This window comes from Bufo bufo, chromosome 5 (assembly GCF_905171765.1).
Source record: "Bufo bufo chromosome 5, aBufBuf1.1, whole genome shotgun sequence".
Lineage (NCBI taxonomy): Eukaryota > Metazoa > Chordata > Amphibia > Anura > Bufonidae > Bufo > Bufo bufo.
The window spans coordinates 209854273-209877228 of NC_053393.1; the positions used below are offsets into that span (position 1 = coordinate 209854273).

General features: G+C 45.7%; 1 protein-coding gene across 1 annotated transcript in view; it reads left to right on the forward strand.

Moving 5' to 3' along the window:
* HECW1 (HECT, C2 and WW domain containing E3 ubiquitin protein ligase 1) overlaps positions 1–22956 on the forward strand; it is a 213578-nt gene that overhangs the window by 142330 nt on the left and 48292 nt on the right. Inside the window, exons 14-19 of the mRNA XM_040432459.1 lie at positions 1134–1268; positions 1594–1699; positions 11153–11249; positions 12344–12427; positions 18955–19064; positions 21340–21460. Coding sequence (XP_040288393.1) covers positions 1134–1268; positions 1594–1699; positions 11153–11249; positions 12344–12427; positions 18955–19064; positions 21340–21460 — 653 coding nt within the window. The remainder of the gene's footprint in view (positions 1–1133; positions 1269–1593; positions 1700–11152; positions 11250–12343; positions 12428–18954; positions 19065–21339; positions 21461–22956) is intronic.

The window sequence follows — 22956 nt, forward strand, 5'->3', positions numbered from 1 at the left end:
TTTCTATTTTTAACTTTTTTTTTATTCCTTACTTGGAGATTTTTTTTTTTACATGTGAAACCTTTTTTTTATTTTATTTTTTTAACACTTTATTTATTTATTTATTTATTTACACTTTTCATCCCCCATAAGGTCATACAAGACCTCTGGGGGACATTTACTTCACTTTTTCTTTTTTTTTTTTCACTGTTGATTTCTCCTGTAACTGGGGCTGACATAGCAGCCCCAGGTTACAGGAGAAATGCCCCCCCCCCCCCCCCCCCCATAGCGCTTCCTGCTCTGCATACACAGCGCTCGGTGAGCGCTGTGTATGCAGCGATCCAGAAGGCAGGGACACCTGGGCACTGTCCCTGCCTTCTCTCTGGGTTGCCCTGCTGTCACTGACAGCGGGCAACCCGATCAGCAGCTGCACGATTGACGTGCAGCTGCAGTTTCTGAACGGACGTTCTGGAACGTCCATTCAGAAATAGAGAACCACCTCCCGGACGTTTATATCCTATGGGCGGACGGGAGGTGGTTAATTAGACCCTGTCTCTATTTAATGAAAGATATTTGGTAAAAAAAACAATAAGAACAGGTACTCACTATTTGAAGTCTTCTGCTCGCTCCCTGTCTGCAGAGCACCGGCCGCCGCCCTCACACATTGAGCGGATCCTTCCGCGGCTCTCTGTGAAGGCACAGCACTTGGACACTGCACCTGCGCCCCTAAGCTCCTCCTCCACACTCCGGAACCTGACCTGGCAGCTGCAGCGGCTCAGCTCGCCAGGCTCGCCTCACACAATCTCAGGCCAGCTGCTGTAAGAGACCGACTGCGAGCTGTTTCGGCTGCCAGGCGCCCCTGTTGCCATGGCGCCCTGTGCGGCCGCACAGCTCGCACACCCCAAAGGCCGGCCCTGTTCCCACATCTATATCTCCTCCATTTTTCCCACCTTCCTCTATATCTAATTTGTTTTTCCCTCTGTCTCTGTCCCTTCTGTCATTTCCCTCTTGCTCTCCTAACTCCTCGCCTTTGTCTTACTCTCTCAACAGCATTCTCTCTTTCTTGATCCCTCTCTTTTTTCCTTTACTTCTTCCTTCTTTCTCCTCTTTCTCCCACTACTGCATCTGTTAACATGCTTATTTCTTTTTTCCAGTCTTTCTTTGTGGATCATAACAGTCGAGCAACAACATTTATTGATCCACGAATACCTCTTCAAAATGGCCGACTTCCAAATCATTTGACTCATAGGCAGCATCTTCAGAGGCTTAGGAGTTACAGTGCAGGAGAGGTAATTCCTTCAGAACTTTCCATAATGCAAATAACATTGTTGGATAGTGTTTAGCATTGTTCTCTAGCTGTGATGAGACACCGGGCATCATTTTAATATAATGCTAATGCTTTGGTATCTCACTAGAATGTTTTTAACGTATGCCAAGGATTATTAGGCAACCATAAATGGATATATAGGCAGTTCCCGCTGTTTCCAAAAAAACACTACCCACAGGTCAAAAATTACAAGCTCCTGCACCTCCAGTTCTGCTGCAGGCTGTTGTATATTTGTATTTTATTGCAAACTCTTGCATTTTTTAATTTGCATCTATGTATTCTGCTAGGCATCAGAGGTTTCCAGAAACAGAGGGGCATCACTGTTAGCAAGACCAGGCAACAGTTTGGTGTCTGCAATAAGAAGTCAGCATCAGCAGGAAACTGTACCCTTAGGTAAGTCGAAATATGCATATACTAAAAATTTCAGCTGACAAAACGGGTAGACTTTAGACCATTTTATGCTGTAGAAATCTGTGGTAAAGTCAATTTAACATCCCGCTTTTTTGAGGGTGCACTTGTTGGAAATACTTGGAAAATCAGCAATGCCAAACAACAGATGTGCACCCCATCAATGGAAGCCTAAATCATAGAACAAGGGAGAAATTGATCTGCCAAGCGTCACCAACGGCAGCCTTTACAGTCCAAATGTGAAAAAACAGATTATTCAGAAAGCATCTGCCTTAAAGGGTAACCAAACCTTTGTAGAACTTCTGCTAAACGAGGTGGCAGACTTGCTCATAGCAACAAAGTATTGATCTAGCATCAAGATAAAAGCAACTCCTTTTATTGAAAAATCACATAAAAAAATGTCCTGTACTGCACTGCCAGGTACCTCCAATGCGTTTTGATCCTAGAGTTGATCTTACTTATGGTTGATCATATGGTAAGATCAACTGTATGATTGAAATGCATTGGTAGTACCAGGCAGTGTGGTACAAGTTTTTGATGTGATTATACAATAAAAAGAAGTCGTTTTTATCCTGGTGTTGGATCAATACATTATTGCTTGGATTTATCACATCATTGGAGCCAGATCCATACCCCAAGATTTGCCACCCAGATTCAGCCAGCTGGTTTTTCTGTATTTCCAGGCAGAAGTGCTCCAACACAGAGGTGTAGCTTGCTGCAGAAGACAAACTGGAGACGGCCTCATAGACTTTCTGTTGAACCTGCCTTCATCAGGTGTACAGTATACAGATCCATATACAGTATATGGAGTTTGTACACTACAAGCTCTTCCCTTACAGGAGAGACAAGCAGAGTCAATGAAAGCCAAAGATGAGAACACTAAGATGAGAACGTCTGCCCCTCCATTTTATTGATTGTGGGGGCTTTAGCACTCAGACCTCAAAACCTCTGATGTGTCACTACAACATATATGAAAGTTTAGTTACACCTAACTCTGACCCTAATTACCTACTCCTCCATGTCATACCTACCGTACAAGGGTCGAAACAACTGAGATATGGATTGTTGTTTGGTTGGTTCTCTAATTGGGGGGCTCTTTGTACCTTATGAATATGATTTTGAAGTGTGACAATGATGGGAAATGAATTCACCCTTGATTTTCAGTTTTTAGTATCATTAATGTGATAACTAGAGATGAGCAAATTTCTCAAAAATTCAATTCGGTCGGTTCACCGAATTTTCTCAAAAGATTTGATTCTGTCCGAATTTATTTGTGGCGAATCGCGTTAAAAAAAACCTGCTATTTCCTGGCTGCAGAGAGCCTGTATAGTGGTGACGAACACTGTGCCTTTCAGTAACACGCATAGGGAGTCTGCTGTGGTAGTGAAACAATACTGTGAGTCAGGCGACGCTCTTAGAATCACTGCACACTTCACTTATTTGGGCAGTTACGGGGCCAAAACTGACCACTAACTCAAATGTGAACACGTCAAGAAGAAGCACACTTCTTTTACACTGTTGTCAGCTGATTCCACATAGATATCTACAGAACCTGTTCTATTCAATGCTTATACAAGTAGAGACCCCCAACAGAGTGGAGAGGGTGTCAACAGTAAGTTTGTGTTGACGTCACTGATTATTTTGTCCTTTCTCTGATCCGTCAGAACAATAACCCCCAAAAAACGGATCCTGTCTGTTGAGCATCCGCCTTCACTCGGTCAGCATTTGGTCAGTAATCAATCAGTATTGCTAATGCCAAAAAAACAGGAGTGGATCCAAAACAGAGATGACACGTGAATGGAATATTTGCATGTCTTCTGTGTTCTGTACCCAAGCCAATTCTGATGGGACCATGTCATACAGGCCTTACAGCTGCTACATAGACAGGATCCGTTGTGCGTCTCAAATTTCCTTACTTCTGACAGATGAAAGGTCAAATAAATGATGATGTCAACCAGGCCAAAAAGGCAAAATAGTGGCCCAGTCATGAAGTGAGGAGGGTGGGAACAGCATGAGAAGTCCACAGAGTGGCCCAATGACATAGTGGTGAGGTGGGAGCAGCATAAGGAGACCACAGAGTGGCCCAGTGACATAGTATTGAGGTAGCAGCAGCATGAGGAGACCGCAGAGAAGTGATGTTGTAGCAGCATGAGGAGACCACAGAATGGCCCAGTGACATAGTGTTGAGGTGGCAGCAGCATGAGGAGACCACAGAGTAATGATGTGGCGGCAGCAGCATGAGGAGACCACAGAGTAGTGAAGTGGCAGCAGCATGAGGAGACCACAGAATGGCCCAGTGACATAGTTTTGAGGTGGCAGCAGCATGAGGAGACCACAGAGTAGTGATGTGGCAGCAGCATGAGGAGACCACAGAGTGGCCCATTGACGTAGTTTTGAGGTAGCAGCTGTATGAGGAGACCACAGAGTGGTGAGGTGGCAGCAGCATGAGGAGACCACAGAGTAACCCAGAGACAAAGTATTTATGAAGCAGCAGCATGAGGAGACCACAGAATGGCCCAGTAACATAGTGTTGAGGTGGCAGCCACATGAGGAGACCACATAATAGTGAGGTGGCAGCAGCATGAGGATACCATGGAGTAGTGAAGTGGCAGCAGCATGAGGAGACCACAGATTGGCCCAGTGACATAGTGGTTGAGGTAGCAGCAGCATGAGAAGACCACAGAGTAGTGAGGTGGCAGCAGCATGAGGAAACCACAAAGTAGTGAGGTGGCAGCAGGATGAGGAGACCACAGAGTGGCCCAATGACATAGTGTTGAGGTGGCAACAGCATGAGGAGACCACAGAGTGGTGATGTAGCAGTAGCATGAGGAGACCACAGAGTGGCCCAGTGACAGAGTAGGGAGTTGGCAGAAGCATGAGGAGACCACAGAGTGGCCCAGTGACATAGTGTTGAGATAGCAGCAGCATCGATTGCTTGATAAAGACTTGGTTAAGTTGAAACGTCGCATTGTATGCTGCTGATGAAATACAAAAAAACTGAATTCTTGCATAAATTGAAAAGTGCTGCGGACATTTCTACTATTTTAGTATCTGAAGGCCTGGATCTCCTTCCACGGGCACCACTGTTTGGACCTGAATATGGGGTACCTGGATTGCTGGTATGATTTACCCCACAGTGGGACTTGTAGTGCTGTTTACTAGGGATCGACCGATATTGATTTTTTAGGGCCGATACCGATACCGATAATCTGTAAACTTTCCGGACGATAGCCGATAATTTATACCGTTATTCTGTGAATTTTCATTTTTGAAAAAAAAAATAAAAATTCCTACTCAAATCTGCTTAAAATGAATGTTTATTGTTAACGTGTAGTTATTTTTTTGTAAATCTTTATTTTTCATTTATAACTAATATTTTGGTGTGTGTTTTTTTTTTTTTTTTTTGTACTTTTTTTTTTTTTTTTACTAACTATTAGCCCCCTTAGGGACTAGAACCCTTGTCCTATTCACCCTGATAGATCTCTATCAGGGTAAATAGGACCTCACACTGTCCCTGCTGCTCTGTGCTTTGTGCACACAGCAGCATGGAGCTTACCATGGCAGCCAGGGCTTCAGTAGCGTCCTGGCTGCTATGGTACCGATCTGAGCCCCAGGCTTACACTGCTGGGGCTCCGATCGGAACTGCCACTGCCACCAATGCAATGAGAAGGAGTGGAGGGTACCACTGCCACCAATGATAATAATACTTGGGGGGGTGGCACTGCACCACCAATGAAGATAAGTCTCTCATTAATTCATATACAGGAGGCGGGAGCTGGCTGCAGAATCACATAGCCGGCCCCCGACCTCTATGAGCGGTAGCTGCGATCTGCCGCACCTGAGGGGTTAACTACCGCGGATCGCAGCTACCGCTCATAGTGGTCGGGAGCCGTCTGTGTGATTCTGCAGCCAGCTCCTGCCTCCTGTATATGAACTAATGAGAGAGGTATCTTCATTGGTGGCGCAGTGGCCACAGCCCCTCCCCTCCTCTTGTCCTCCCTCCTTTCATTGGTGGCAGCAGTACAGGGGGAGGGAGACACTGCTTCCTTCTCCCCGTGCTGCTGAGGGAACACGGAGAGCACTGACAGCAGCGCGATCCTTGTTCCCAATACGTTATCGGTATATCGGCAAAATAGATGCCGATACCGATAACGTTCAAAATCCTAAATATCGGACAATAATATCGGTAAAACCGATAATCGGTCGAACCCTACTGTTTACTATTTTTTACTACCAGCAGCATGAGGAGACCACAGAGTGGGGATGTGGCAGCAGCATGAGGAGACCACAGAGTGGCCCAGTGACACAGTGTTGAGGTAGCAGCAGCATGAGGAGACCACAGAGTAGTGATGTGGCAGCAGCATGAGGATACCACAGATTGGCCCAGTGACAGAGTGGGGAGGTGGCAGCAGCATGAGGAGACCACAGAGTGGCCCAGTGACATAGTGTTGAGGTAGCAGAAGCATGAGGAGACCACAGAGAGGCCCGGTGACATAGTGTTGAGGTAGCAGCAACATGAGGAGACCACAAAGTAGTGAGGTGGCAGCAGCATGAGGAGACCACAGAGTAGTGAGGTGGCAGCAGCATGAGGAGACCACAGAATAGTGAAGTGGCAACAGCATGAGGAGACCACAGAGTGGTCCAGTAACATAGTGTTGAGGTAGCAGCAGCATGAGGAGACCACAGAGAGGCCCGGTGACATAGTGTTGAGGTAGCAGCAACATGAGGAGACCACAAAGTAGTGAGGTGGCAGCAGCATGAGGAGACCACAGAGTAGTGAGGTACCAGCAGCATGAGGAGACCACAGAGTAGTGAAGTGGCAGAAGCATGAGGAGACCACAGAGTTGTGAGGTGGCAGCAGCACGAGGAGACCACAGAGTGGTGATGTGGCAGCAGCATGAGGATACCACAGAGTGGCCCAGTGACATAGTGTTGAGGCAGCAGGAGCATTAGGAGACCACAAAGTGGCCCAGTGACATAGTGTTGAGGTGACAGCAGCATGAGGAGACCACAGAGTGTCCCAGTGACATAGTGTTGAGGTAGCAGAAGCATGAGGAGACCACAGAGTCGTGAGGTGGCAGCAGCATGAGGAGAACACAGAGAAGTGAGGTGGCAGCAGCATGAGGAGACCACAAAGAACAAAGGTCAGTTTCTCCACATTTTGGGTGGACAAGCGAATTCTCCTTGGGGTAACTATTGTTCCTGCCACACTTAACACCTCCTCTGATGCCACAATGCTGGCCGGGCAGGAAAGCTTGTCCAGGGCAAACTCGGCCAGTTGCGGCCACAAATCGAGTTTGGCTGCCCAGTAGTCCAGGGGATCTTCGATGTGGGGTGGCAGGGTGCACTCCAAGTATGCCACAACCTGCTGGTTCAGGTTCTGATCTATGTCTACCTGCTGCTGCTGGTGAGTAGTTTCTTCAGTAGGCAGGTGAAGAAAACTGCTCATCAGCGACTCTAGACTTAAGTTGCTGCTGATGGAGCTGGTACTGCTCCTGCCCCTTCCCCCAGCAGCCATGACAGTGGAACGTGAGCGCAGAGGGCCCCCCCAGGCAGACCTGCGTGAAGATGGGCGATGGTGCACATAGGCAGCGGCCAACTGACTACATAGGAGGGTCTAACATGGTGGAGAGCCAGTAGTCATCCCTCTGGTGAATGGTGACAATCCGGCTGTCACTACGCAAGCAAATGAGCATGCATCGGGCCATTTGCGCAAGTGACTCAGAGGGACTCCCTGCCTCCATCTCCACTGCATACTGCCACGGTGTCTCTGTGTCTTCTGCCTCCTCTTTCTCATCGCCTTGTAGCTCCTCTGGCTGCTCCTCCTCTCCTATTCCCTGTGTAGAAAAAGCACCCATTTCTCTACACATTGCTTGTGCTCGAATGTCCTCCTCCTCCTCTAGTTCAGCCCCCACGGGGCACATGTGGCCGTGACATGTAGTCGCCACGTCTCCTGTACCCTGGCCAGACAGATTTAGTAGCATCTGTTCCAGGACATGAATCAGTGGAATTACATTGTTCATCCCGTAGTCCTGGCGACTGACAAATAAAGTGGCCTCCTCAAAGGGCCCAAGCAAACGGATACAGGGGAGTACCTCTGTCCGCCTGTATCATCAAGAAATCGTTATTGGCCTTTCTCTGTTCATACAATCGGTCCAACATATAGAGGGTAGAATTCCAACAGGTGGAAACGTTGCATATAAGCCTATGTTGGGGGATGCCGTTCTGCCTCTGCAGCTCAAGGAGGGTATGCTTTGCGGTGTACGAGTGGCTGAAGTGCATGCAAAGTTTCCTGGCCATTTTCAGGATGTCTTGCAGATGGGCGGAAGACTTCCGGAACTGCTTTACAACCATATTGAACACATGCGCCATGCAGGGCGCATGGCTCAGCCCTCCTTGACACAGGGACGACACCATGTTCTTCTCGTTGTCGGTTACCATGGTTCCGATTTTGAGTTGTCGAGGAGAAAGACAGGATTCAATTTCTTGATGAAGGACGCGGAGCAGTTCCTCCCCTGTGTGACTCCGTTCGCCCAGGCAAACTAGGTGCAGAACAGTGTGACACCGCCGTGCCCTGCACATGTGGTATTCTGGTGGGGCACTGTGAATTGTCCCTGCAGTGGAGGCTGAAGACACAGTGTAAGATGAGGAGGCAGAGGCGGACATTGTCGCAGGACCAATGATGTGACAACGTGGAGGTGGAAGCAGCGTCACCAGGCCAATGTGCTGGTGTGGCTGGGCAGGAACCATATTTACCCAGTGGGCCGTAAAGGACATATATTGTCCTGGACCGTAGTTACACCTCCACACATCTGCACTGCCGTGTACTTTGGCAGACACCGACAGGCTCAAGGACTGGCCCACCTTCTGTTCTACATGTGTGTGCAGGTCTGGTACTGCCTTTTCGGGGGAAAAAATGATGGCTTGGGACTCTCCACCTCAGCTCGGCACAAGCCATCAGTTCTCTGAAAGATGCAGAGTCCACCACTTGGAAAGGGAGGGACTGCAGCACCAGCAACTTGGCCAAGAGCATGTCCAGCTTCTGCGCTGTTGGATGACTGCATGTATACTGCAGTCTCTTGGCAATCGCTTTGGTGATCGATTGCTGACGGAATAACTGACGAGGAGTAGGAGGAGCAGGAGCATCAGGAGCAGCAGATGATGGGAAGGACAGACAGCTCCCTTCGGCTGAGGTGGTAAAGCCTTGACTGCCTGAAACCGGGTGCGTGCCACTGGGTGATGCAGTGGTTGCTGCGGTAGGCTGGACCACCACATCGGAGCCACGGTTCTCTCAAGCCACCTTATGCTGATGCTGCATGTGTTGACGCAGTGCGGTGGTGCCAACATTGGCACCCTGCCCACAAGTTCGGCAAATGGCCATGTTCACCTTTTCCGACGGCCTAACAAAAAATTGCCTGCTACTACTGCCTCCGTGAACCCCTGCACCGCTACTTCCTGGGCAGGTAGTCTCCTGCAAAGCGGGCGGTCTACCGCGGGTACGTTTGGCTCCCGACCTCCCACTGCTGCCATCCTGCTGACTCCCGGTCACGCTACCACCTTACTGGCTCAGCCGCTGCCTCACGCGCACGGTGCCACCCTTTTCTCCTGATGATGATGAAGCCCCTTCTTCACCCGGCTCCCAAGTGCGATCAGCTTCATCATCATCCACAACTGTCTGCACGTCACTGGTCAATGGTCTCAGGGCCAGGAGCCTGATAGCTCGCAACATCAGCTCCCACAAGACTCTCATCATCTCTCCTCCAGTGTCTGATGTCACTTGCGACAAACTCGAAGACCGAGTCAACCATTCAAGCACCTCTGGGTTGCTGGTCAAGACACGACTGCTAGATGACACCAGGAGCTCAGGCCTCTCGCTGCGACTCCTGCTGCCCCCCCCCCCCTTTCTTCTGCTGCCTGCAACAGAAACATTTTGCCCTGTCACTTATCTGTCTTACATACTGTTAGATAAAATAATTAAATTAAAAGGAAATTAATACACTCCCAAAAAATGCTGTAGAACAATGTAACTTGACCACAGAGGGGCAAATAAAACGTACTTGTTTTTTACACTTATACACCCCCAAAAAAGGCTGTAGTACAAAGTAACTGCACCCCAGAACGGCAAATAAGACATACTTTTTAGACTATTAAAACACCCTAAAAAAAGTGTGTCATACAATGTAACTGCACCACAAAACGGCAAATAAGATGTCCTTTTTTTACACTAATACACCCCAAAAGAAACTGTAGAACAATTTAAATGCACCGCAGAACGGTTAATATGATGTATGTATATTTCCTATAAATACACCCTGCAACACAGCACTTGCACCCCAATAACAAACAAGGTTTGCTGGAATTACAGAGGTATTATCTAGTGCAAATCTAATAGCAGCAGTATAATAGCAATTTTGATCCCCAATAAGTGCAGCAAGGTGTAATAGAATCACTCCTATTACCCAGGCTGTACACTCTCCTATTGCACCCTGTTCTCCTTTTATAGCATGGATGATGCCTCCCTATACTTTCCCTACACCTTAAATAATCATTCCCTGAACTTGTAAATCATTTTCTTTCAGCACAATAAAGTCTCTCCTAGCACTGTCCCTAGCGCCTGCTGACATCTCTCCCTGCACTAAGTACACTGGAAAATGGCTGAATCCAAGATGGCTGAGGGTATTTATAGGGCTGTGACATCACAGGGGCTGGCTGGCTGCTGATCGGCTGCATGCATGGCACTGTGGGTGATCCCTCGATCCCAGAGTTCTGTGCTCCATGTCCTAACATGTGCAGCAGCCATTTTATTACTTTTATTACCATGAAGCGTGAGGAAATTTGGATAGAATTTTTCCTGAAATTGAATTCCACTTCGTCAACTTTGATTCGCTCATCTCTAGTGATAACATTAAAAGACAAATATCAACCAATATCCTGCTGTTCTTGCTGTGTCATTTAGGGTTACCCTCAAGATTTGAAGTTACTGTAAAAGATTTTAGAAGACAGCAGCCATTGCAATACTTGTATCTGGCTAATAGAACGTTATCTTTAAAGGGGTTATCAACATTATATTAGACCTCACATAGTGGCTGACCTGCAGTGGTGATCATACTTACCTGATGCACACCCTCAAGTTCAATCTCCTCCTCTCCCCTGATATGAGCAACCTGTTGACGCGGGGGGGGGGGGGATACAGGCAATGACCTGCTTCTCTTGCATCACATGAACAACTCCCTTCCCCCATCATCTGGATGTTGATATCAGCACACCATGGAGAAGAAAAGCCATCCGGGGAGCGAAACAGATCGAACCCAGGGACCAGGTAAGTATGATCACCACCGCGGGTGGACCGCTCTGTGAGGTCTGATATTGTATAGGATAACCAAGTTCAGATTTTTGTGCAGCATTCATTTTAAAGAGAAAACATTTTCTTTTTTTCAGCGTATAATGACAAGATTGTTGCTTTTCTGAGACAGCCAAATATTTTTGAGATGCTTCAAGAACGTCAGACAAGTTTAGCAAGAAATCATGCACTCAGGTACTTGTCCCATTATGTAAAACACACTGGCCCAGATTTACTAATCCTAATAATGGAGTCTAGACCTGCACCAGATGTATCACAGGGCCTCAGGCTGGATGAATAATGTGGGGTGGGGGACAGACACTTTCTCTGAATCTATACCAACTACTGGTTGGCTTACTTTGATAGTGCTGACATTTTGGTGCTAAGTGGAGCATCTTAAGCCTTGCCCCCTTCCCGCAAAGCTCTGCTCACTTTCTGCTAAGTCTCGCCCCCTTGTTGAGCAGTTCGGGAACAAAAGTGTAGGGGACTTAGATGCGCCAAATTGTGTCATATTTTTGGAGCAGACACATTAGTAAATCTGGGCCACTATCCTCAGGATTCATTGGTATGCAGTGTGACTGTGAATGGCATGATATGCACATTGGGGGAGTTTTATCAAAACTGGTGTAAAGGAAAACTGGCATACTTGCCCATAGCAACCAATCAGATTGCTCCTTTCAGTTTCCAAAGAAGAACTCAAAACTTAAAGGTGGAGTCTGATAGGTTTCTATGGGCAGTTTTCCTTTACACCACTTTTGATAAATCTCCCCCAATATGTAGAGCCTATTAGAGGGAGCGATTATCATTTGAATTTGAAATGATCATTACATGTAATGGCAATAAATTGTTTGTTCTACATGGATCGGACAAATCTGCCTGACCGAAAGATTATTCTTAGTTCCCGTCGTCACATGTCCTCATCTAATCAGAAACCTGCCAGTTATTGGCAGTGTAAATGCTCTAGGGGGCGAACGAGCAATGATCGCAATAACGAGGAAACAGCGATCTGGAAAGTGTGGCGTCCATTTGTATTCAGCCCCCCTGAGCCAATACTTTGTAGGACCACCTTTCACTGCAATTACAGTTGCAAGTCTTTTGCGGTATGTCTCTACCATCTTTGCACATATCAAGGCTGACATTTTTGCCCATTCTTCTTTGCAAAATAGCTCCAGCTCAGTCAGGTTGGATGGAGAGCATCTGGGAACAGCGATTTTCAATATCCCTAAGTCTTCAGATTTCCAATTTTCCCAGTGTTTTAATATTTATGATTTTATCCTCTCATGTTACAGGGAGAAGATTCATTACATTCGAACAGAGGGCACTCATGGTCTTGAGAAACTGTCTTGTGATGCTGATTTAGTTATCCTTCTAAGGTACGGCAAGTCAAGAAATGCCAGATCTACCTGAAAATCTATGTCTCTCTTAGAACATTTTACAGTTATAGTCAATCTTAAAGGGGTATTCCCATCTGAGACAATGGGGGCATATCTCTAGGCACGGATCCTACCTGTATCGAGAACAGAGCAAGGAAGGTGGTGGCTGGAGGACCCTGGGTTTCACCGGTACCAGTCACCACCCAGCACTCTCCCCATAGAAGTGAATGGGAGCCAGCGCTCGGCAATTTTTGGCGGCCCCATAGAAATTAATGGAGGGTGGATGTGCATGCGCAGTGCACCCTCCACAACTTTCAGGGATCCGTTCTTGTTGTAGGTGCAGGTCCCAGAGGTGGGACCTGCACCTATCAGACAATGGGGGCATATCCTAGCGATATGCCCCCATTGTCTGAGATGGGAAAACCCCTTTAAACAGCATCTGTCAGCATGATCAACCCTATTAAATCAGGCATACAGCCTGATTGAGTTGATCATGCTGATAATAAATGATACCCTTATTATGACTCTCTGTGGCCCCATTACTGAGAAAACATTTTTATTTATATACAGATGACCTAACTGGAGCAATAAAGGGCTGGCCAGAGCCCTTGGAGCACCAGTTTCTTAACTCCTTTCAGCTTCACTTCCTCCCCCCTTCCCCTGGATTGACAGGACTAGTTTTCTGGTGCCTGCTGCTCTCCTAGCGCAAAGACCGCCAAGACCTGTATTCTTCTGCCTGTGCTGTATCTTCTGGTCTCTGCATTGGCTCAGTGTTTCTCCTGCTGTACTCCAAGCAGCGCAGATTCAAACTGAGCAAGCACGGAGGCCTGTCATCTCATGCCTGCGCTGTGTCTCCTGAGACTGGAAGTTACAGTGCAGGCAAGAGATGACAGGAGGTCTCAACAATTGCTCAGTTTGAATCTTCACTCTTTGGAGCACAGCAGGAGAAATAGTGAGAAAATGCTGAGCTCTGAAGATACAGCGCAGGCACAAGATGGCAGGCCTCAGTGCTTGCTCAGTTTGAATTCGCACTGCTTTTGAGTGCAACAGGAGAAACGCTGAGCAAACGCCGAGATGAGAAGAAACAGCACAGTTAGGATAATACAGGTCTTGGCCGTCTCAGAGCTAGGAAAGCAGCAGACAATAGAAAAATAGCCCTGTCAATCCAGGGGAAGGTGGTGTAACAAACTGGTGCTTCAAGGGCTCTGGCCAGCCCCTCGGTCCAACAGTTAGGTCATTTGCATATACATTAAAAGGCAGTTTTCTCAGTAATGGGGCCACTAAGGGTATCATTTTTATCGGCATGATCAAACCTACCAGGCTATTTTTATTTACCAAAATGCTGGAAGCCTAGTAAAGTAATAAAAACACTAACCTTACCTTTCTACACCCACTCCGATCCTGCACTGCAACTCTGTCCTCATCCTTGGGCTGCAGCATATTGTTTTGGCTGCAGCGGAGATGTTGTGTATACCACTGCAGCCAATGACTAGCCTCAGTGGTCTCATGCCATACAAATCCAAGGTCAGTGATTCGCTGCAGTGGTACACAGAACGAAAATGATTGGCTGCACTCACATCAAAATGCTATCAGCTGCAGCCCGAGGACAGAGTGTTGCCACTGGATTAAAGTAGAGGGGCACAGGAAGGTAACGTTCATTATTTTACCAGGCTAACGGCACTTCAGCAAGAAAAATAAATAAATATGAAAAACCCCTTTAATAGACCTGGGGCCACATTTGCACATTAATTGTACTGGCAAATTTGTTACTACCATGTAATATTCTAACTTGCATCTCATTGAGACACAAGACTGGTTACAAGTTGGCAAACGCACTGCATTCTCAACATAATTTTAGATCCATGCCGTGGCCATGCTTGTATTCTATTGGGAAAAGCCTATTTCTTATAGCATGCAAGCATAGCCACCACTGCTGGATTCCATGGAAACGAGCTGTGTATAATGCAATAATCAAATATGAATCAAACCAGCAAAGGCGGCAACATGGACAATAACAATACATTAGTAAGTGCCTTGTATTAACTTTGTCTACACGATAAATAGCATTGCTGAAGTGAGACAACCCCTTTAAGTATAAATAACCACCATAACAGTGCCTGTCAAAGTGCCCCTATAATAATGACATCCACATTGCCTTCATAAATGTGCCAGCCATAGTGTCAACATAGATGTGCCAGCCTCCGGACAACTATATTTATGCCCACTCCAACTTTGCAAGTCACAAAACCTACAGTTTTCACAAGAGAATATGCAGTTGCTCAATATATTACAAAGGCAAAGTCTCCATCTCCTCCCTGCCTGGTAGCTTTCAGGTTTATCATGCTGCTCTTTCTACAAGGGCCAGTACTACTTGCAGCGCTGCTTTTGCAGTGTTGAGCTCCCCCTGCTGGCCACATCTATTATTGATTTCAGAGGCAGAAATGCAGCTGCTTTTTTCATTTGTCTTCAGATATATTCAGATATTAAGGTAAATTCACCTATATACAATATGAGGACATATGGTGTAATGAACTATTTCAGGGATTTTTTAATATATTTTTTACAGAATTTTTATGGATTGCAGAGTTAGGCCTCCTGCACACGACCGTATGGCTTTGGCCTCTTTCACATGACCGTTTGTTTGTTTTTCCGTTTACAGGCCGTTTTTTGAAAAACGGAAATACGGAACAATTAATTTCAAATGGTTCCGCAAAAGAAAACTGAATGTACTCCGTATCCATTCCGTATTTCCGTTTTTCCGTTCCGTTGAAAGATAGAACATGTCCTATTATTGCCCGCAAATCAAGTTCCGTGGCTCCATTCAAGTCAATGGGTCCACAAAGAAAACGGAACACATACGGAAATGCATCCGTATGTCTTCCATATCTGTTCTGTTTTTGTGGAACCATCTATTGAAAATGTTATGCCCACCCCAATTTTTTCTATGTAATTACTGTATACTGTATATGCCATACGGAAAAACGGAACGGAAAAACAGAACAGAAACGGAAACACAACGGACACAAAAAAGGAACAATAGATCCGTGAAAAACGGACTGCAAAACACTGAAAAGGCCATATGGTCGTGTGAAAGAGGCCTTTTTCAGTGTTTTGCAGTCAGTTTTTTACGGATCCGTTGTTCCGTTTTTTTGTTTCCGTTGTGTTTCCGTTCCGTTTTTCCGTATGGCATATACAGTCGTGGCCAAAAGTTTTGAGAATGACACAAATATTAGTTTTCACAAAGTTTGCTGCTAAACTGCTTTTAGATCTTTGTTTCAGTTGTTTCTGTGATGTAGTGAAATATAATTACACGCACTTCATAAGTTTCAAAGGCTTTTATCGACAATTACATGACATTTATGCAAAGAGTCAGTATTTGCAGTGTTGGCCCTTCTTTTTCAGGACCTCTGCAATTCGACTGGGCATGCTCTCAATCAACTTCTGGGCCAATTCCTGACTGATAGCAACCCATTCTTTCATAATCACTTCTTGGAGTTTGTCAGAAATAGTGGGTTTTTGTTTGTCCACCCGCCTCTTGAGGATTGACCACAAGTTCTCAATGGGATTAAGATCTGGGGAGTTTCCAGGCCATGGACCCAAAATGTCAACGTTTTGGTCCCCGAGCCACTTAGTTATCACTTTTGCCTTATGGCACGGTGCTCCATCGTGCTGGAAAATGCATTGTTCTTCACCAAACTGTTGTTGGATTCTTGGAAGAAGTTGCTGTTGGAGGGTGTTTTGGTACTATTCTTTATTCATGGCTGTGTTTTTGGGCAAAATTGTGAGTGAGCCCACTCCCTTGGATGATAAGCAACCCCACACATGAATGGTCTCAGGATGCTTTACTGTTGGCATGACACAGGACTGATGGTAGCGCTCACCTTTTCTTCTCTGGACAAGCGTTTTTCCAGATTCCCCAAACAATCGGAAAGAGGCTTCATCGGAGAATATGACTTTGCCCCAGTCCTCAGCAGTCCATTCACCAAACTTTCTGCAGAAGATCAATCTGTCCCTGATGTTTTTTTTGGAGAGAAGTGGATTCTTTGCTGCCCTTCTTGACACCAGGCCATCTTCCAAAATTCTTCGCCTCACTGTGCGTGCAGATGCGCTCACACCTGCCTGCTGCCCTTCCTGAGCAAGCTCTGCACTGGTGGTACTCCGATCCCGCAGCTGAATCCTCTTTAGGAGACGATCCTGGCGCTCGCTAGACTTTCTTGGACGCCCTGAAGCCTTCTTAACAAGAATTGAACCTCTTTCCTTGAAGTTCTTGATGATCCTATAAATTGTTGATTGAGCTGCAATCTTAGTAGCCACAATATCCTTGCCTGTGAAGCCATTTTTATGCAACGCAATGATGGCTGTATGCGTTTCTTTGCAGGTCACCATGGTTAACAATGGAAGAACAATGATTTCAAGCATCACCCTCCTTTTAACATGTCAAGTCTGCCATTTTAACCCAGTCAGCCTGACATAATGATCTCTAGCCTTGTGCTCGTCAATACTGTATTCTCACCTGAGTTAACAAGACGATTACTGAAATGATCTCAGCAGGTCCTTTAATGACAGCAATGAAATGCAGTGGAAAGTTTTTTGGGGGATTAAGTTAATTTTCATGGCAAAGAAGGACTATGCAATTCATCTGATCACTCTTCATAACATTCTGGAGTATATGCAAATTGCTATTATAAAAACTTAAGCAGCAACTTTTCCAATTCCCAATATTTATGTCATTCTCAAAACTTTTGGCCGCGACTGTACAGTAATTACATAGAAGAAATTGGGCTGGGCATAGCATTTTGAATAGACGGTTCTGCAAAAACAGAACGGATAAGGAAGACATACGGAGTACATTCCGTATGTTTTCCGTTTTTTTTTTGTGGGCCCATTGACTTGAATCGAGCCATGGAATGTGATTTGCGGGCAATAATAGGACATGTTCTATTTTTCAACTGAACGGAAATACGGAAACGGAATGCATACGGAGTACATTCCGTTTTTTTGCAGAACCATTGAAATGAATAGTTCCGTATACGGAATGCAAAAAACGGCCCGTAAACGAAAAAAAAATAACGTTTGTGTGCAGGAGGCCTTATGAAGATTATTTAAAGGGAGTCTGTCACCAGATTTTGACCTTATAGACCGCTTACATAGCGCTCTAGCATAGCAGTCTATAATTCGAATGGTACCTTTGATGTTTTCTTGTGAAGTTCCCCCAAGGCAAAAACGGACTTTTATTCATATGTAAATTAGGGCTCGCAAGTGCCCAGGGGTGGCGTTCACCTCGTTGGTGCCCAGGCTGTTCTGCCTCTTTTCGTCATATCCCCGCCCCAGCCTCTTCCTCTGCCCGCCCCGCTCTTCCTTTGCGTCCTCCTTCTCTGCAGCTATATCCGGGGCATGCGCACTGCGATGCCCATTGTGGGTGTCTCTGGTCCGCCTCTTTGCCGTCGACCGGCGCATGCGCAGTAGCTACTGCGATGCCGTGCCCACAATGGGCATCGCAGTGCGCATGCCCCGGCCAAGCAATGGATAGTGCAGGCGCGGGATCTCGCTGCAGAGAAGGAGGACGCAAAGGAAGAGCGGGGCGGGCAGAGGAAGAGGCTGGGGCGGGGATATGACGAAAAGAGGCAGAACAGCCTGGGCACCAACGAGGTGAACGCCGCCCCTGGGCACTTGCGAGCCCTAATTTACATATGAATAAAAGTCAGTTTTTGCCTTGGGGGAACTTCACAAGAAAACATCAAAGGTACCTCCCTGCACAGGATCTTTTCAAGATCGCTCTACTTTTGCGTTCTCATTCACAATGTGTGAAAATGTCTAACATTATGTCATGGATCATGTAACACTGTACAGGTGTGCGTGACATCATTTCAGTTTAATTAGGGGATCAAGGTGAAGGTTATGGCGCTCTTTCTTTCGGGAATCCTATTTAATCAGGAAATATACCATTTTGAGCTGTGCAAAAGTGTTATCTAGGTCTTACTAAGGGCTTTGATGTTAACATTCACTTGGAATGAACAGAGGTTGGGTTGTTTAAATAGGCGGCCATGCAAACATTGATATCATTATCTACAGCATTTCCAGGCCATGAGTCGTTCATTGGCATGGTCACACTCTCGTTAAGCCCTATGACACAACCTTAGTGAGTGAAAAGAGTGGAGGATTTTCAACATTTATGAAATCCAAATTAGCACTCATATAACAAACTGTTCTGTATTATTTTGATGTGCTTTCCCTTTAAATTTGAATACTTTTTTAAAACTTTTTTTGGCATATGTGAGAAAATTACATCGAGGTAGACTGATCAGAATGGTCAGACTTCCCCCTGGGTGCCCCTAGAATCTAGTTTTTGAACAGATTACCAAAGATATAATTTAGTTATAATGTAGAGCCATTGAAATCAGAAGATTATGGGTCTGGTTTATATAGTTTAGGAAAAAACGTATTAATCGCCACATACCAAACTCGCAGAAAGATGCCAACTAAAAGAGAATCTATGCTAAGTCAAATTGTATGTTTTGTTCTTGCAGTCTTTTTGAAGAAGACATCATGTCATACATCCCACTCCAAGCAGCCTTCCATCCTGGATACAGCTTTTCGCCACGCTGTTCCCCAGGTTCCTCCCCGCAGAATTCCCCAGGTAGGCTGCTAACGTGCGACTTATGTCTTTGTGATTATATGTTCTTTGTTTTGTAAGGTATTTTAAATGTTTTTTTTAAATAAATGTTTCCTCCAAATTAACCATCTAAAAGACTCACTCTTGGTGACACATTGCTTTAAACCATGTTGACCTTTGAACACTCTTTTTCAGTTTATACAGTATATAAATATAGTCTCTATAAAAAGTTGAGCAACTTTGCAAATACTTTGCTTTACTTAACTTGAGGTATTTTTTCCAGGATTTCATTATTGTATAGTTACTGGTATAAAAATGACACTTCTCAGAATGCAAATCACTTAGTGCAATGTGGTCTATATAGAAGTTGAGCAACTCTGCAAATACTTTGCTTTACTTAACTTATTTTTTGCAGGATTTGATTATTGTATAGTTACTGGTATAAAAATGATACTTCCCAAATGCAAATCACTAGTTCAAGCTTTGAGCAACAGAGCCAGCTGAGAATGCTGAGAGATTTCATCTGAGAAGCCATGCAGAACTGTTAGGCCCCTTGCAGACGAGCGTGTCCGGATTAGGTCCAGATGCGTTGCATCTGCGATCAGGGAAAATCGTGCGAGTAGGTACGCAACTGCAGTCAGTTTTGACTGCGATTGCGTTCCGATGTTCAGTTTTTATTGCGCGGGTGCAATGCGTTTTGCACGCGTGTGATAAAAAACTGAATGTGGTACAAAGACCCGAACCCGGCCTTCTTCACTGAAGTTCAGGTTTGGGTTAGGTGTTGTGTAGATTTTATTATTTTCCCTTATAACATTGTTATAAGGGAAAATAATAGCATTCTTAATACAGAATGCTTACTAAAATGTGGCTTTAGGGGTTAAATAATTAAAAAAAATGAACTCCCCTCATCCTGTTGTTCGCGCAGCCGGCATTGTCCTCTTCTTTCAGGACCTGCCAAAGGACCTTTGATGACGTAAGGATCTTCTATCTTCACTCAGCAGGACCTGCGCTGACCTCACCGCGCTCACCACGTGGTGAGCGCGATTACGTCATCAAAGGTCCTTTGACAGGTCCTGAAAGAAGAAGCAAGAAGACGATGCCGGCTGCAGGATGAGGCGAGTTAATTATTATTTATTTTTTAACCCCTAAAGCCACATTTTACTAAGCATTCTGTATTAAGAATGCTATTATTTTCCCTTATAACCATGTTATAAGGGAAAATAATACAGTAAATTGACTTTTATCAATTTACTTACATCATCACCTAGCAACCATGCGTAAAAATCGCACCGCATCCACACTTGCTTGCGATTTTCACGCATCCCCTTTAATTTCTATGGGGCCTGCCTTGCGTGAACAACGCAGAGTATAGAACATGCTGCGATTTTCACGCAACGCTCAAGTGATGCGTGAAAATCACCGCTCATCTGAACAGCCCCATTGAAGTGAATGGGTCGGTATTCAGTGCGGGTGCAATGCGTTCACCTCACGCATCGCATCCGCGCGGAATACTCGCCCGTGTGAAAGGGGCCTTAATAGACTGTAATACGGGTTATAACTCCACAGAAAAGTAGCTCAGCCAGTGTTCAAAGTGAATCTAGGCTTTAAACACGACTGATCGCTTCTGAGTAGTTATAACTGAGTTAAAAATAAAATCTTCAAGCTCTTCTTTTTAGGGCTATGTGCAGCAAGTTAGCTAATAGTCTTTTGTGTTAAAGAGTTGCTTTTGGTTCATAATCATGCTATGTTTGTAATAATGGGCTCTATATGCACCAACGTTTTGGGTAGTAGATGTGGCTTTTCACCTAAGCCGATTAAGCAGAGCTGCAGTGTAAATCATGGAGGAAAGAGAAGGTAGCTGCCTTAGTGTCTCATAAGTAGGTGTACCGGTAGGTAAATTTCAGACTACCCAAACTCTCTTTATGTAATACAGCTAAAGAACAGGCACAGATAACAGCACTGCCTTAAAGGGGTTGTGCATGAATGTTGGGGGTTGGCCCTCCCACGCCCCCCACACAAACACACTTGGCCGCACCTGTAAAGGTAAGCGTACTTGCCTGCTTCCCAGCCCTGGCTCCCCGCTCCTTCTCTGAGCATCGCAGGTCAGGAGGAGAAGGAGTGGGGAGCCAGCACTGGAAAGCAGTTAAGTAAGCTTCCTGTCAACCAATCCCTAATTTTTGCACAACCCATTAATGAAACCAAAAGAGCCAAAGAGGCTGTCATGAAGGAGTATACAGTATATTAGATAATAACAGATATGATATCCAGAACACATAATCAGATACCTTTCTGTTCTAAGGTTTGCAACGTGCTAGTGCAAGGGCTCCATCCCCATACAGAAGAGATTTTGAAGCCAAGTTAAGAAACTTTTACAGGAAACTTGAAGCAAAAGGATATGGACAAGGCCCGGGAAAAATTAAGTAAGTGTATGTCTTTATCTTATCTAAAGTGAGTATTTTAAAGGGACACTTCCCTATCAAATAAACTACATGTGACTAATACTATTCTAATGGATGAATGGCTGTCTGTAAATGGCTGTGTAAATAGGGTTCTACTGCCGACAAACAATGAATCTCTATGGGGATGAATAAAATGATCATTTATCCACACACAGAGGGGATGATTTCTGCTTCTAAATGCAGGTCTCCCCTCTTTTTAGTGATCAGGCAGTGATTGGAACAAAGAGTTTGTTCCTGATAGTAGCCTATCAATCTGCATGTTTAAAAGGGGTTGTCCCATAGAAATACTCTACAGTTTTTAAACCAGCACCTGGATCTGAGTAATTTTATAATTGCATGTAATTTAAAATTTAATATAGCTCTGAGTTACTCAATACAATGTATCTGTATGGCGCCACCTGCTGTTTGTTCTTCTTCTCATTTCTTTGTCCTGCTCACTGAGATGGCCGCACATGCTCAGTTTCATCCTTCATCTGCCTCCTGAGCTGTGATAGGGAGAGCATGGACACACCCCCTGAGCTGCAGCAGAAACTAGTCTGCAGGAGGAGGGGGAGTGAAGCGATGTGAGTGCTGTACAGTACTTACCCCTCCTCCCTTCTTGCTGTTCTTAGGTCCCGCGCTGCTGTGTCCTGGCTGCCTGCAGCGTCAGGACATACAGAGCGCACTCTGACCTGACGCTGCAGGAGGGTAGGTGACTGCAGCGCGGGCCCTGAGAAGAGAAGACAGCCAGGACAGGGAGAGTGGCAACATGAGAGGTAAGTGACTTTATATTTTACAGTCTGATCTGAGGTCTGATATGGAGGTTTAATGGGGGGTCTAGAGAGGTCTAATGGGGGTCTGGAGCGGTCTATGGGGGTCTGACTGGGGGGAGTCAGGAGCTCTGACTGGAGGGGTCAGGAGGTCTGACTGGGGGGGTCAGGAGGTCTGACTGGAGGGGTCAGGAGGTCTGACTGGAGGGGTCAGGAGGTCTGACTTGGGGGGTCTGGAGGTCTGACTGGTGGGTCTGAAGTGCTCTAATGGGGGGTCTGGAGGTCTGATTGGGGGTCTGGAGGTCTAATGGGGGTCTGATTGGGGGTCTGGAGGTCTGCCTGGGGGGGTCTGATTGGGGGTCTGAAGGTCTGACTGGGGGGTCTGATTGGGGGTCTGGAGGTCTAATGGGGGTCTGGAGGTCATAGAGGTCTAAAGGGGGTTTGGTCTGAGATTGAGGGATCTCATTTTGGGTTTTATATGGGGGTCTGATCTGAAAGGAAGGTGTTTTTTTTTTATTACTAGCGCACAATATAAAGGGGTGTTTTTGTACTGACGCACTATCTGTGTGGTACCAGTATTTTCAGGGGGACTGTTTCTGCTGGAAAGTATTAGGGAGCACAGTGGACACAGTATTGGGGGTGGCAGGATGGGGGTATGAGAAGGTGGGAGGATGATGGAAAAGTAGGAAAGTAAGATGTCTGTTTGTT